Source organism: Adiantum capillus-veneris, chromosome 4, assembly GCF_014529385.1.
Source record: "Adiantum capillus-veneris isolate H3 chromosome 4, ASM1452938v2, whole genome shotgun sequence".
NCBI lineage: Eukaryota > Viridiplantae > Streptophyta > Polypodiopsida > Polypodiales > Pteridaceae > Adiantum > Adiantum capillus-veneris.
In genome coordinates this window covers 92,777,602-92,791,176 of record NC_140934.1, presented here as the reverse complement: position 1 = coordinate 92,791,176, position 13,575 = coordinate 92,777,602, and the positions used below count along the sequence as shown (strand labels likewise).

At 36.7% G+C, this 13,575-nt stretch overlaps 1 protein-coding gene across 1 annotated transcript; it reads right to left on the bottom strand.

Moving 5' to 3' along the window:
- Window positions 1-8,120: 8,120 nt before the first annotated feature.
- LOC147459602 (uncharacterized) lies at window positions 8,121-8,699 on the bottom strand. Its single transcript, XM_086509864.1, has one exon. It carries the CDS (start codon window positions 8,697-8,699, stop codon window positions 8,121-8,123), a length of 579 nt encoding a protein of 192 aa, XP_086365990.1.
- Window positions 8,700-13,575: the final 4,876 nt, after the last annotated feature.

The window sequence follows — 13,575 nt, the reverse complement described above, 5'->3', positions numbered from 1 at the left end:
TCAGCTACACTTATGTTAAGTCATCCTAATTTTATACATTTTATAACAAAGGGGTTTTTAAATCCACCATTTGGCCATTCTAAACAATTTAATCAATTTCATGCTACTTGTATCAATGCTATTCTATGTGTATTTACAAGAAAAAATAGTTTCTATAAAGAAAATTTCAATCTATCTGCAACTATAATAAAGGTAAACCTCTTGTGTTTATTACATTGTTCTTATCATTAAATATATTTGGAAAACACAAGTCTTAAGGAAGAAGAATTAAACTAATGTCAATAATGGATTTTATGATAAAGAGTTGCGATTTTGATATTATGTTCTAAATGAATGGGTTATGATATTTTTCAAAATTGATTGATTTAGATAAGAATTCTTTTATTTGTGCATGAACACATGCATATGAATTCCCATGCCAATATCACAACAACATGGCATATTCTTGTATGAGTCTCCATGCTAATATGACAACAACATTGTTCAATGAATAATTCTTTTATTGAATGAGTATAAAAAAAGAGGTCTTCTATTGATACAACTTATATTAAGTACAAAATAATATTTACCACCCATTGACCCAGCATAAGAAGTCATACTCATGTTTTGAAGAAAAAATGACATTGTTCATGTTGTACTTGTGTCTTGAAGCAAAAAGAGTTCTCTTGACTAAATACATTTATACATTGTAAACAAAAATAGTGATCACATTCCAAACTAAAAATACAAATAAAAATTTGTATCCTTAAATTAGAATTCACTCCATTAATAAAGAAGTCCCCTTTCATTAGGGTGAACTTTGTGGAAACATCCAAGTTACAACAAGGTCTAAATATTTACAGTGGATCCATTTACACACGATATGAGCACAATATAGATAATTCTCTACTCAAAGCAAGAAGGAAAAGAGCACCCATAAGAAGGATGCACTCCATTAATAAGAGTCCCCCAAATGTTAAGGTGCACTCCATGTGAAACACATTAAATTGAACAGAAGTCCCCCTACAATAGGGTACACTTCAAGTAGAAAAAAATAACGTGATAAATGGTTGGATGAAAGATAAATGTACAATTTATATTCACCTTGAATAACAATTTACAATGAACCAGTTCTAATTGATATGTGGGTTTGTGTACAATTGATATCTCTGTCACTACATTCTTGCCTCTCAACACTGTCTTCTTGACAAGTAGACATTCATGACGTAAGTTGTCTTAGGATCCTCTACCTTGTTCACAATTGTATTGGAAGTATAATTCCTCTTGTTTCTTGCACACAACCATCCCACTAACCATGGAGCTATTGTGCCTTCTAAGAAGTATTGAAATTGTTCAGGTGTTTGTCTCCAAAATTTTGGAAATATGAGATAAGTTCTTGGCATATTCCACATCACTCTATATGGAGTATTATAAAAAATAAATGTGTTGCTAGCATGTAGATCCTCAAACATCTCCCAAACCGAAGTCAAATTATTATAATAAACTCTTTTATATCCAATCATGATATTTGGATTTTGACAATGCTTATTGCTCAAAAACATCTTGAACTTTGAACAATACCTAGGAAAGCACATCTCAAGTCTATGTTGAGCTTTGGTTAGGCTATAGCAACTCCATATCCAAGGTTCAAAATAATCAAAACAAAGGTCCAAGAAAGCTTCAACATCACGGTGCACCACATGATAAACTTCATCTTTGTCAAGCACAATTCGCATGTGCTTGGCTCATGATGGAACAATATCACCGTGTTGCATTTCAACTGAATGAAGTAGTAAACCCTCTATATCTAAGATAAGAACCTTCCGTTGTTGCTTCAAGGTAAGTAGTAACTGAGTAGGGGGTGGTTGATGGCTTTGATGAGGCCCCATAAAAGGTTGAACATAAGAATTTTCTCTTTCAAATGAATTATCCCAATCTAAAAACAACATATTTCTTTCTTTTGGCTCTGAAAAGAAACACAAAATATCTAGTTGCTATTCATTTTTAAACCTTAAAACAAAATGATGCTTTTAGCATTCAACATTTGATCACTATAGACATCCAAAAGAATCTTAAATTGGTATCACAATACTAAAAAACCATGTGATTATAAAAGTAGGGCAATTTGTCAATACCTAAGTAAACTTTAAAGCTCTCCACGTCAATTGATACAATTGGTCTAAAAACCAATGGTGAAGTACAATTAGGTGAAAACTGGTCTAAAAACCAATGGTTCAATATCAAGAAAAACTCAAACACAGAGAATAATCTTTGCGTGAATTGTTTTTAGATCGCAAAGACACAAAATTTTGCAAAGTAACCCCGAGCTGTTCTTAGAGGTTTCTTCTTTCATCTGAATGAAATGGTCCAAATTTCCTATGAAATACTCCTTTAAAGAATAATCTGGATGAAATCTGCAAGAAAACCATGATGAAGTGAGTGTTTTAAATCAAAATACAAATTCATTTGCAAAAGTATTATTGAAAATTCAACATGATTTCTAGTGAGTAGTACCTTAGTGTTTGAGAAGATTGTGCTCATTTAGTAGCTTCTTCACAAAAGCCTTAGCTGTTACAGCCTTCAATGATGGTGTGGCACAACCCAGCTTCCTTGCTAAGGATATCAATTGTGCTCCCTTCATCATATCACTATTGGTTTTTTCTTTTGCCATTATTTCTACTATTTCATTCCTTCTAATCTCCTTTTCCCCTGCTTGGATTAGTTGACTCCTCCTGCTTGCCAAAAAGGTCTCCTAGATTCTCAAACATTGGTAGCTTATTTGTGGTTATCTCCTTTTGCGACCATCTTGAGTTTCGACCTTTCCAATAGTCCATGAGACCTTTGTATTCATTCTCATTGGAAATTGGGGCTTTTCCATAATGATTAGAGTCAATAAACTCACGCACGTCTTTGCTCTTGTCAAGTTGCAACAAGAATGGGAGCAACTCTTCTATGAGAACATTATCAACCATATTAACTTCATCAAACTTTGAAGGAACTATGCAATTATTTGTAGGTGAAACACAACATTTGTATGGATAGTCATCCACAAGAATTATTTTGCGTGGATCACATTCAAAGCATGCAGATATTTTTGCCAATGGCTTAAACATAGCTGGAACTTGAGGATTGTGTGGTCTAAAAAATTGCACGCCTTCGGGAACATAGCAAGATTCTTGAGGCCAAACTACAAAAAATGGCAATATCTCCTCTGCATTGCTTTTAAGTGTTCTCAACATCTGGTAAACATTAGCTTCTCTAGCCGTTGACCAAATCCCAACATTGAATCTCTTCAATATGGTCTTTCAAAAGTGGATGCACCCTGGACGTAACACAATATGCCTTCGTGAATCATATTGAATAGATTCATGAATAGATGATGGTTGTTGACTTCGTTTCAATAGTAGGCCATTCAAGTCCAATATTACTGTCAACATGGATTTGTTGGGATTTGATGAAAACAAAGTAGTTGCATCAACAACACTCTCTTGCACATCTTTTATAAATTGAAAGTTTTCACCCATGGCTTCCTTCGATGAAAGATGTAGCAAAGAGGCCTTAGGTATTTGCATTTGAGTATCAATAATTGGATTCGATTCTTCAAGTGAGACCTTTGTGGATACATGTGGAAGGCTCTCATTATTTGCTGCTGGATTGAAGCATTCCTTATCTATCCCACCCTCAATCCTTGGATCTAAGCAAAAAACAATGAAAGATCACACAATAGCCTCCTAGAGAATGACATATTAACAAATAAGATTTTTTGACATGATTATTGACATCCACATAATCATCACTTTTTTCTCAATTTGTGCAATGAAGGATGCATCCTAAATAAAATCAAAGTTGTTTTAATGAAGTTTTGAATCGTGGTGTGCATCCTATATATTGAATCAAAACAAGTTGTGGAAGACTACTACTCATCTTAGATCCACCACTTGGCCAATCTAGAAATCATGGAAGAGTAGATACTAGCTCAATCAAAGATTCAATCATAGTTGTTGAACTGTCCATCCATCCAAGGTCCACCACTTGGCCAACCTTAATGGATTCTGTCAGAATGAGTGTATTCTAAATCCACCTAAAACATTTTTCGCCACTTATCACATCCTTGATCCACAATAAATGAATATTTTAAACAACTTATAGAAGCTTTGTTGCATTTTAGATCTACCAATTGTCCACTCTAAAAAGTTATAGAACACATATTGTTTCTTAGATCCACCACTTGGCCATTCTAACCATGTCTTAAAGTTAGGTGCAATCAACACTTGGCCATCATAACACTTGTGATTGCACACAATGTTTATGGGATGAGTAAATCCTAGATTCACCACTTGCCATTTAGACTAAGAATTGAGAAGTAGGTGCATCAAAGATCCACCACTTGGCGATTCTAACCATGTCTTAAAGTTAAGTGCAATCAACACTTAGCCATCATAACAATTGTAATTTTACACAATGTTTGTGGGATGAGTAGATTTTAGATCCACCACTTGGCCATTATAACAAAGGCTTGAATTGTGGATCTAATTTTTGGTGTCTCCTAGATCCACCACTTGGCCATTCTAACCATGTCTTAAAGTTAGGTGCATTTAGCACTTGGCCATCATAACACTTGTAATTTTACACAATGTTTGTGGGACGAGTAGATCTTAGATCCACCACTTGGCCATTTAGACTAAGAATTGGGAACTAGATACATCAAAGATCTACCACTTGGCCATTATAACAAAAGCTTGAATTGTGGATCCAATTGTTGGTGTCTTCTAGATCCACCACTTGGCCATTTTAACCATGTTTTGAAGTTAGGGGCATTCAACACTTGACCATCATAACACTTGTAATTGTACACAATGTTTGTGGGATGAGTAGATCCTAGATCCACCACTTGGCCATTTAGATCCTAGATCCTAGATCCGACATCTTATCATTATATATAGTTTGTGCTATGAAGGATGCATTCTAAATAAAATCAAAGTAGTTCTAATGAAGTTTTGAATGTTGGTGTGCATCCTATTTATTGAATCAAAAAAATTTGTGGAAGACTAGTACTCATCTTAGATCCACCACTTGGCTAATCTAGAAATCATGGAAGAGTAGATACTAGCTCAATCAAAGATTCAATCATAGTTGTTGAACTGTCCATCCATCCAAGGTCCACCACTTGGCCAACCTTAATGGATTTTGTCAGAGTGAGTGTATTCTAAATCCACCACAAACATTTTTCACCACTTATCACATCCTTGATCCATAGTAAGTGACTATTTTTAACAACTTATAGAAGCTTTGTTCCATTTTAGATCTACCACTTGTCCATTCTAAAAAGTTATAGAACACATATTTTTTCTTAGATGCATCACTTGGACATTTTATGTTCAAGTTCTTGTTGAAGAGTAAGGGAAATCTTAATCCGCCACCAAGCCACTTTGAGCAAGGTGTGAGAAGGAAAACTGCATCTTGTATTTAGTACTTGCCCTTTTGAAACAAATTAAGGAAGGTTTGGTGCATCAAAGATCCATCACAAGACCATTCTAAACATGGTGGTGTAAGAGAAAAAATGCATCCTAGATTCACTACCTTTCCATTCCACTTGTTCAAGCCAAGATCTGTTGAGTTATAGAGGACCATAAGATCCACCACTTGTATAATATATGCCCTATTGAAACATAGAGAGCCATAAGGTTCACAACTTGTCCAAGCTATGTTTGATTCAAGCATAGAGGACCATAAGGTCCCATTCTATACTCTATTCAAGCATAGAGAGTCATGAGGTTCACCACTTGTCCAATCTATGCTCCATTCAAGCATAGAGAGCCACATGACCCACCACTTGTCCAAGCTAAGACGATTCAAGCATAGAAAAACACAAGGTCCATCACTTGTCTAGTCTATGCTTTATTGAAGGGTATAGAGCCATAAGATCCACCACTTGTCCAAGGAACTAACCCATTCAAGCATAGAAAGATACAAGGTTCACCACGTGTCCAATCTCTGCTCTATTGAAAGACAGAGATCCATAAGGTCCACCAATGAGTCTTGTCTAAGCTATAGTCCATTAAAGCATAGAGGACCATAAGGTCCACCATTTGTCCAATTTATGCTCTATTGAAGCATAGAGAGCCATTAAATCCAACACTTGTTCAAGCTATGCTCCATTCCACCATAGGTAGCCACAAGGTGCACCATGTGTCTAAGCAAAGTTCCATTCTAGCATAGATAGTCACAAGGTCCACCACTAAATCTAAGCTCTATTGAAGCATAGAGAACCATAATTTCTACCACTTGTCCAAGCTATGCTCCATTCAATCATAAAGGATCATTCAAGAACAAGGTCTACCACTTCTTTCATTTTTAGGATGGACTTTGAATTCGGAAAAAAAGTGCACATGGTACTTGATAATGAAATTGTTTGCGCTGGTTGTGTGTGTAGAACCAATGAAGATTCAAAGTCCATCCTAAAAATGGGAGGTGAAATGTATACCCATAACTTGACACTTCTAAGTAACCAAAAGACAAATGAGTGAAACTTAGAATTACCATTTGGCCATTCTAAACAAGTCTTAGAAGGTGGTAGCATCTTAAAGCAAACATTCCAAACAAGTTGTGGAAGGGTGGTTGTAAACTAGTACTTTTTCATTCAAAGAACATTGTGTAAATATGGGTGCATCCTTGATCCGCCAGTTGTCCAAATTAAAAAAGTTCTTGAGAGGAGCAAGAAAATTTTCAATCCACCATCAAGACACTTTAAGCAAGGTATGGATGGAAAAGTGCATCCTTTACTTAACGTTTAGCTATTCTAAACAAGTTTTACATGGGTTTGGTACATCCAAAATCCACTATCGGGATATTATTAATGGTACAATTTAAAAAATGCATTCAAAATAAACTACTGCATAAATTGTTAATGCATAAGTTTAAGCTCTGATAAAATATGTACAATGAAATACAAATTCTTGTATGGATTATGTTTAACATGATACATGAACTTTGAAATAGAGCATTATTTTGCAAGCTCCAAAAATCTTGTGAAATTCTATGGATATCACTTTAGGAACAAATTTTTGTATGAAATCAAGTATTCATTGCATAACATGGCAATGCCATCACAACCCACGGTGTTTATCATGATATATACTCAGTAATGAGTCGGTTTTAAATAGATTATCAATAACTTTCATATAAGGGACTTTATCATGAGATTTGAGTGATGCCAGGTAAATTCATATTCTACAAGAAGCTCTTCACCACTTTCTATGTGGCATAGGGTTTCAACACAAACATAGCCACATTTATCCAAGTTAATTTGTGTTGTAATGGCTTTATGCCAAGGTGGAAAATTGGGAGTATAACATACATTTGGGCTCATACTTAGACCATGAGTACTATTTATATGTCCTGCCAAATTTCCATCTTCTACATCACCAACAATATATATCTCATCGTCCACACAATTGACATTTGGATCCTCCAGAAGTGAGTACCTAGATGCCCTTGGAGATATCTTGCACAACTTGTTCCAAGTATCATGGAAATACTTATCACCGCCATAGTGGAGAATAGTCATACCCTTTTGAAGATGTGTATGCACAAAAAGCCCATAACCAACTCCTTGTGTATTAGAAGCTCGTACTTCAAAGATAATACCACCTATCTCAAAGACTTTATCCTTTGGAATGGGAAAAGTTTGTATACCAAGAGGATCATCATGCCACACATAATGTGAAAGACATTGTCTTTTAATATCTCTTATCATTTTTGAGTCTGTAATAAAAAAATATATAACATATTTTGGTTAAAAAATGTCAAATGTTGTAGACTATATGTTTTAGTTAAGTTTTTTATGTCATAAATTATCAATTCAACATAGTAAAGAATCAATTTTTGTATGCCAATTTACATTAAAATATTTTTTAGTAGATATGTTAATAAGTATTGATTTATCTTTTCTACAATTTTAAACTATTAAGAAAAGGTTCACTGCATGATACTTTTGAGCAAAATTAAAGTCAAAGATCTTAAATCAATGATTAATATACTTGAAAATATACATGATGAAACTATCATTACATGTTTAAAAAACGATATCAAACTTATTTCAAAATAAAAAGCTTAATTACATGACAAGTGGGTATAGAAGCTTAGCTCATACTTGCTTCAAGGTTCAAAAAGTCTGTAATTGATATGGGTGTCTCACTTGTTGATGCTCCTATCGTATTCAATACTCCTTGGTCATCAATGGGCTGATCTAATTGATCACTTTGAAGTTTTGCCCATTTTTTGACATCATCATGCTGATTTGCAAAGCTCAAAAGTCTTGTTTTAAGCTTTCTTTGGTCGTCAATATTGTCCACAAGGCATAAGACTTCCCTATTCTGCTTGAGTCCCAACTCTGTTATGTAGCCATCACTGAACATGTCAATAAGCTTTAAATATTCTTTGCAATACTTTTGAATGCATTGCTTGATTGTCAGCTCCTTCTTGAGTTGTAGAAACTTGACATCTGACAATTGACTCACACTTCCAAAATCTAGATCAAGGTGTCCTGCATCTCGTATTATGGATTCTGTCCCTGGATTTGAAGAACTAATAAGTCCCTCAAAGGCATCTCCCTTGCTCAAGAACGCAAGTGTGGTGAAGAATTCTATAGCACCAGTAAATTCCAAATGCTTCACATTGTGCAATGCCCCAACAAATTGTATTTTGACCATGTTTGTCATACTTTGCAAAGCAAAATGTAATTTCACATAGTCTTTATTATTCAAAAAAGAAAGGATCGCACATTGTGGTTCTATTGACCCACCTGCAATAGCCATAATTCTATCTATGAGATCTTTGAATCTTTCAGCTGACCATTGTAGATTGCTCTCCACATCACGTGTGTTGTCCAAGATACATAATCCTATAGGGATAGGGTTGTTTAGATGGCTCTCTAAGTAAGATCTTCCCTTCATTTGAAGACTGACAACATATATAGACCATGGAAGATCTATAATTGAATCTGCTTTGTCTTTCACAATGTTGATCGTCCATTGGATATATTTTCTTGCCTCTTCAGAAAAATCAATCTTCTTTGTACCACGTTGTAGTTGTGATGTCAGCCAAGTATCACAAAGTGTCAAGAAATGGGAGTAAACAACATCATTAATGTTGTATGTGGTAGAAAGCTTCTCCCAATTTTCACATGGATTCTCCTCATTGAGCAAATTGAATTGCTTAAGCAACTCATCTTGAATAATTCGATCTTGTTTCAGTTGCTTGATACGATTAGTCATGTCCATTACACATGGTGTGTCCTTTGCACCCTTAGACAAAACAATCATTCCACTCTCTATTTGTGTTTGAATCTTTTCTTCTTCATCTTCGTCTAGACCACACAAATATCTAGACATTATGGCCGCTGGCTTCTTATTCTCTCTCTATAATTGCTCAATGATCTTCAGCCATTGATCATAAATAGGATCAGAGTAAGTGACCATATGAGCTTGCTTGGTGATGAATGATGCACCATCAAAAATCCTTGCCATTTTAAGAAATGCCTGCAAAATCTAAGAATTTTAGTTGTTTTATCATTATATAACCACGAGGGAGAAAGAAAAAGAAAACTTACATCCCAAGGTGTGCGAGATTCTGCACCTTCCTTTTTACCAATGTTTGGACGTGATGGGCGTTTTTGAAATATCCACTGACTGTAAAGATGCTTGAGAATGTACTGTAAGGTTGCTTAACATATAGCACCTTGGCCTCCTCATTTGCTATGGCTGATATGGTTGTTGCAACTTGTGGGGATGGATCTACAACAATCCGGTCCTTTCTTTACTCATAAACTTGTATTCGATCCTAATAGCCACCACCCTTTTTCATTTCTTGAAATCTTAACATTTTGGCTGCATAAATTGAGTGTTGTCCATCAATGATCCAAATTCTAACCATGTCTTAAGGTTAGGTGCAATTGGCCATCATAACACTTGCGATTTTACACAATGTTTGTGGGATGAGTAGATACATGATCCATCACTTTTCCATTTAGACTAAGAATTGGGAAGTAGGTGCATCAAAGATCCATCACTTGGCCATTGTAACAAAGGTTTGAATTATGGATCCAATTGTTGGTGTCTCCTAGATCCACCACTTGGCCATTCTAGCCATGTCTTAAAGTTAGGTGAATTCAGTACTTGGCCATCATAACACTTGGGAAGTATGTGCATCAAAGATCCACCACTTGGCCATCATAACAAAGGCTTGAATTGTAGATACAATTGTTGGTGTCACCTAGATCCACCACTTGGCCATTCTAACCTTGTCCTAAAGTTAGGTGCATTCAGCACTTGGCCATCATAACACTGGTAATTTTACACAATGTCTGTGGATTGAGTAGATCCTAGATCCACCACTTGGCCATTAGAGCGAAGGCTTGAAGTGTGGATCCAATTTTTGGTATCTCCTAGATCCACCACTTGGCCATTCTAGCCATGTCTTAAAGGTAGGTGCATTCACACTTGGCCATCATAACACTTGTAATTTTACACAATGTTTGTGGGATGAGTAGATCCTAGATCCACCACTTGGCCATTTAGAGTAAGAATTGGTAAGTGGGGGAATCAAAGATCCACCACTTGGCCATTATAACAAAGGTTTGAATTGTAGATACAATTGTTGGTGTCTCCTAGATCCATCACTTGGCCATTCTAACCATGTCCTAAAGTTAGGTGCATTCAACACTTGGCCATCATAACACTGGTAATTTTACACAATGTGTGTGGAATGAGTAGATCCTATATCCACCACTTGGCCATTTAGACTAAGAAATGGGAAGTAGGTGCATCAAAGATCCACCACTTGGCCATTATAACAAAGGATTGAAATGTGGATCCAATTGTTGGTGTCTCCTAGATCCACCACTTGGCCATTCTAACCATGTCTTAAAGTTAGGTGCATTCAAGACTAGGCCATCATAACGCTTTAGTTTTACACAATGTTGGTGGGATGAGTAGACCCTAGATTCACCACTTGGCCATTTAGACTAACAATTGGGAAGTAGGTGCATCAAAGATCCACCACTTGGCCATTATAACAAAGGATTGAAATGTGGATCCAATTGTTGGTGTCTCCTAGATCCACCACTTGGCCATTCTAACCATGTCTTAAAGTTAGGTGCATTCAAGACTAGGCCCTCATAACACTGGTAAATTTACACAATGTCTGTGGGATGAGTAGATCTTAGATCACCCACTTGGCCATTTAGACAATAATTTGGAACTTAGATACATCAAAGATCCACCACTTTGCCATTTAGACTAAGAATTGGGAAGTGGGTGCATCAAAGATCCACCACTTGGCCATTATAACAAAGGCTTGAAATGTCGATCCAATTGTTGGTGTCTCCTAGAACCGCAATTGGCCATTCTAACCATGTCTTAAAGTTAGGTGAATTCAACACTTGGCCATCATAACACTTGTAATTTTACACAATGTTTGTGGGATGAGTAGATCCTAAATCCACCACTTGTCCATTTAGAGTAAGAATTGGCAAGTAGGGACACCAAAGGTACACCACTTGACCATTATAACAAAGGCTTGAATTGTAGATACAATTATTGGTGTCACCTAGATCCACCACTTGAACATTCTAACCATGTCCTAAAGTTAGGTGCATTCAGCACTTGGCCATCATAACACTGGTAAATTTACACAATGTCTGTGGGATGAGTAGAACCTAGATCCACCACTTGGCCATCTAGACTAAAATTTGGGAATTAGATACATCAAAGATCGACTACCTGGCCATTAGAATGAAGGCTTGAAGTGTGGATCCAATTGTTGGTGTCTCCTAGATCCACCACAAGGCCATTCTAACCATGTCTGAAAGTTAGGTGCATTCAACACTTGGCCAGCATAACACTTGTTATTTTACACAATGTTGGTGGGATGAGTAGATCCTAGATCCACCACTTGGCCATGTAGACTAAGAATTGGGAAGTAGCTGCATCAAAGATCCACCACTTGGCCATTATAACAAAGGCTTGAAATGTGGATCCAATTGTTGGTGTTTCTTAGATCCACCACTTGGCCATTCTGACCATGTCTTAAACTTAGGTGGATTCAACACTTGGCCATCATAACAGTTGTAATTTTACACAATGTTTGTGGGATGAGTAGATCCTAGATCCACCACTTGGCCATTTAAACTAAGAATTGGGAAGTAGGTGCATTAATGATCCATCGCTTGGACATTATAACAAAGGCTTGAAATGTGTATCCAATTGTTGGTGTCTCCTAGATCCACCACTAGGCCATTCTAACCATGTCCTAAAGTTAGGTGGATTCAACACTTGGCCATCATAACACTTGTCATTTCATACAATGTTTGTGGGATGAGGAGATCCTAGTGAAGGAGTACGAGCGGAAGTGCGACGCAAGAGAGAGTGCGAGAAGAAGAGTACGACGATATGGTGAACTCGCTCTACTGTAATGTGTAGAGCATAGTGAGTTCTTATTAGGTTTTTACAAAAGAATATGTGTACATACCTGGTGGCCCGCCCACTTACCTGGGCGACCACATTGGGCTTTATACCCCAACAACCTCCCACTTAAAGTCCAATGTGGTACTTTAAGTGTGAGAGAAGCTACTATACAAGCTAATATACAAGAGATGTAGAGAAGTGATGTACTACCCTACACCTAACTGCTTGCGAAAATGCGCAAAGCTCTCTGAGGGAAGTCCTTTTGTAAGTAGATCAACAGGATTTTCTGTGGTGTGAACTTTGACAAGCTGAAGTTGCTTATCCTCGAGCATTTCCCTGATGAAATGATACTTCACATCCACATGCTTTGTCTTTGAGTGATAAGCTGGATTGCGAGCCAATTGTATAGCACTTTGACTATCACAATATAACACAGGCATCTCTTCTTTGATTCCCAAATCTGTTACTAGTCGATTAAGCCAAATTGATTCTTTGCATGCCTCTGATGCTGCAACATATTCAGCCTCTGTAGTAGACTGAGTAACACAATCTTGTAATCTAGAACGCCATGATACTGGTCCACTAGCCAATGTAAAGACATACCCTGATGTAGACCTTCGGTTGTCAAAGTCACCTGCATAATCTGAGTCTGTAAAACCCTTTACACTTAGCTCCTGACTCCCATAGCATATATGCATACTCTTTGTAGCTTTCAGGTATCTCAATATTCCTTTCACTGCCTCCCAATGTTTCTTGCCTGGGTTTGACATGTATCGACTTACTACTCCCACTGCAAATGCAATGTCTGGGCGAGTAGCAATCATTGCATACATCAAACTACCCACTGCAGACGCATATGGAATCTTATCCATTTCAGCCTGTTCTTCCTTAGACACAGGACAATCTTGTTTGCTAAGTTTCACATATGGTGGCAATGGAACACTTAGTGCCTTTCCCTTCTCCATATTGAAACGTTGCAAAACCTTGTCAATATACTCTGTTTGAGATAACCAAATCAACTTCTTTGATTTGTCTCTCTCAATGCGCATACCAAGTATATGACTTGCCTCACCCATGTCTTTCATGTCAAACGATTTTGCCATCTTTGACTTCAAAGCTGAAATTTCTTCCA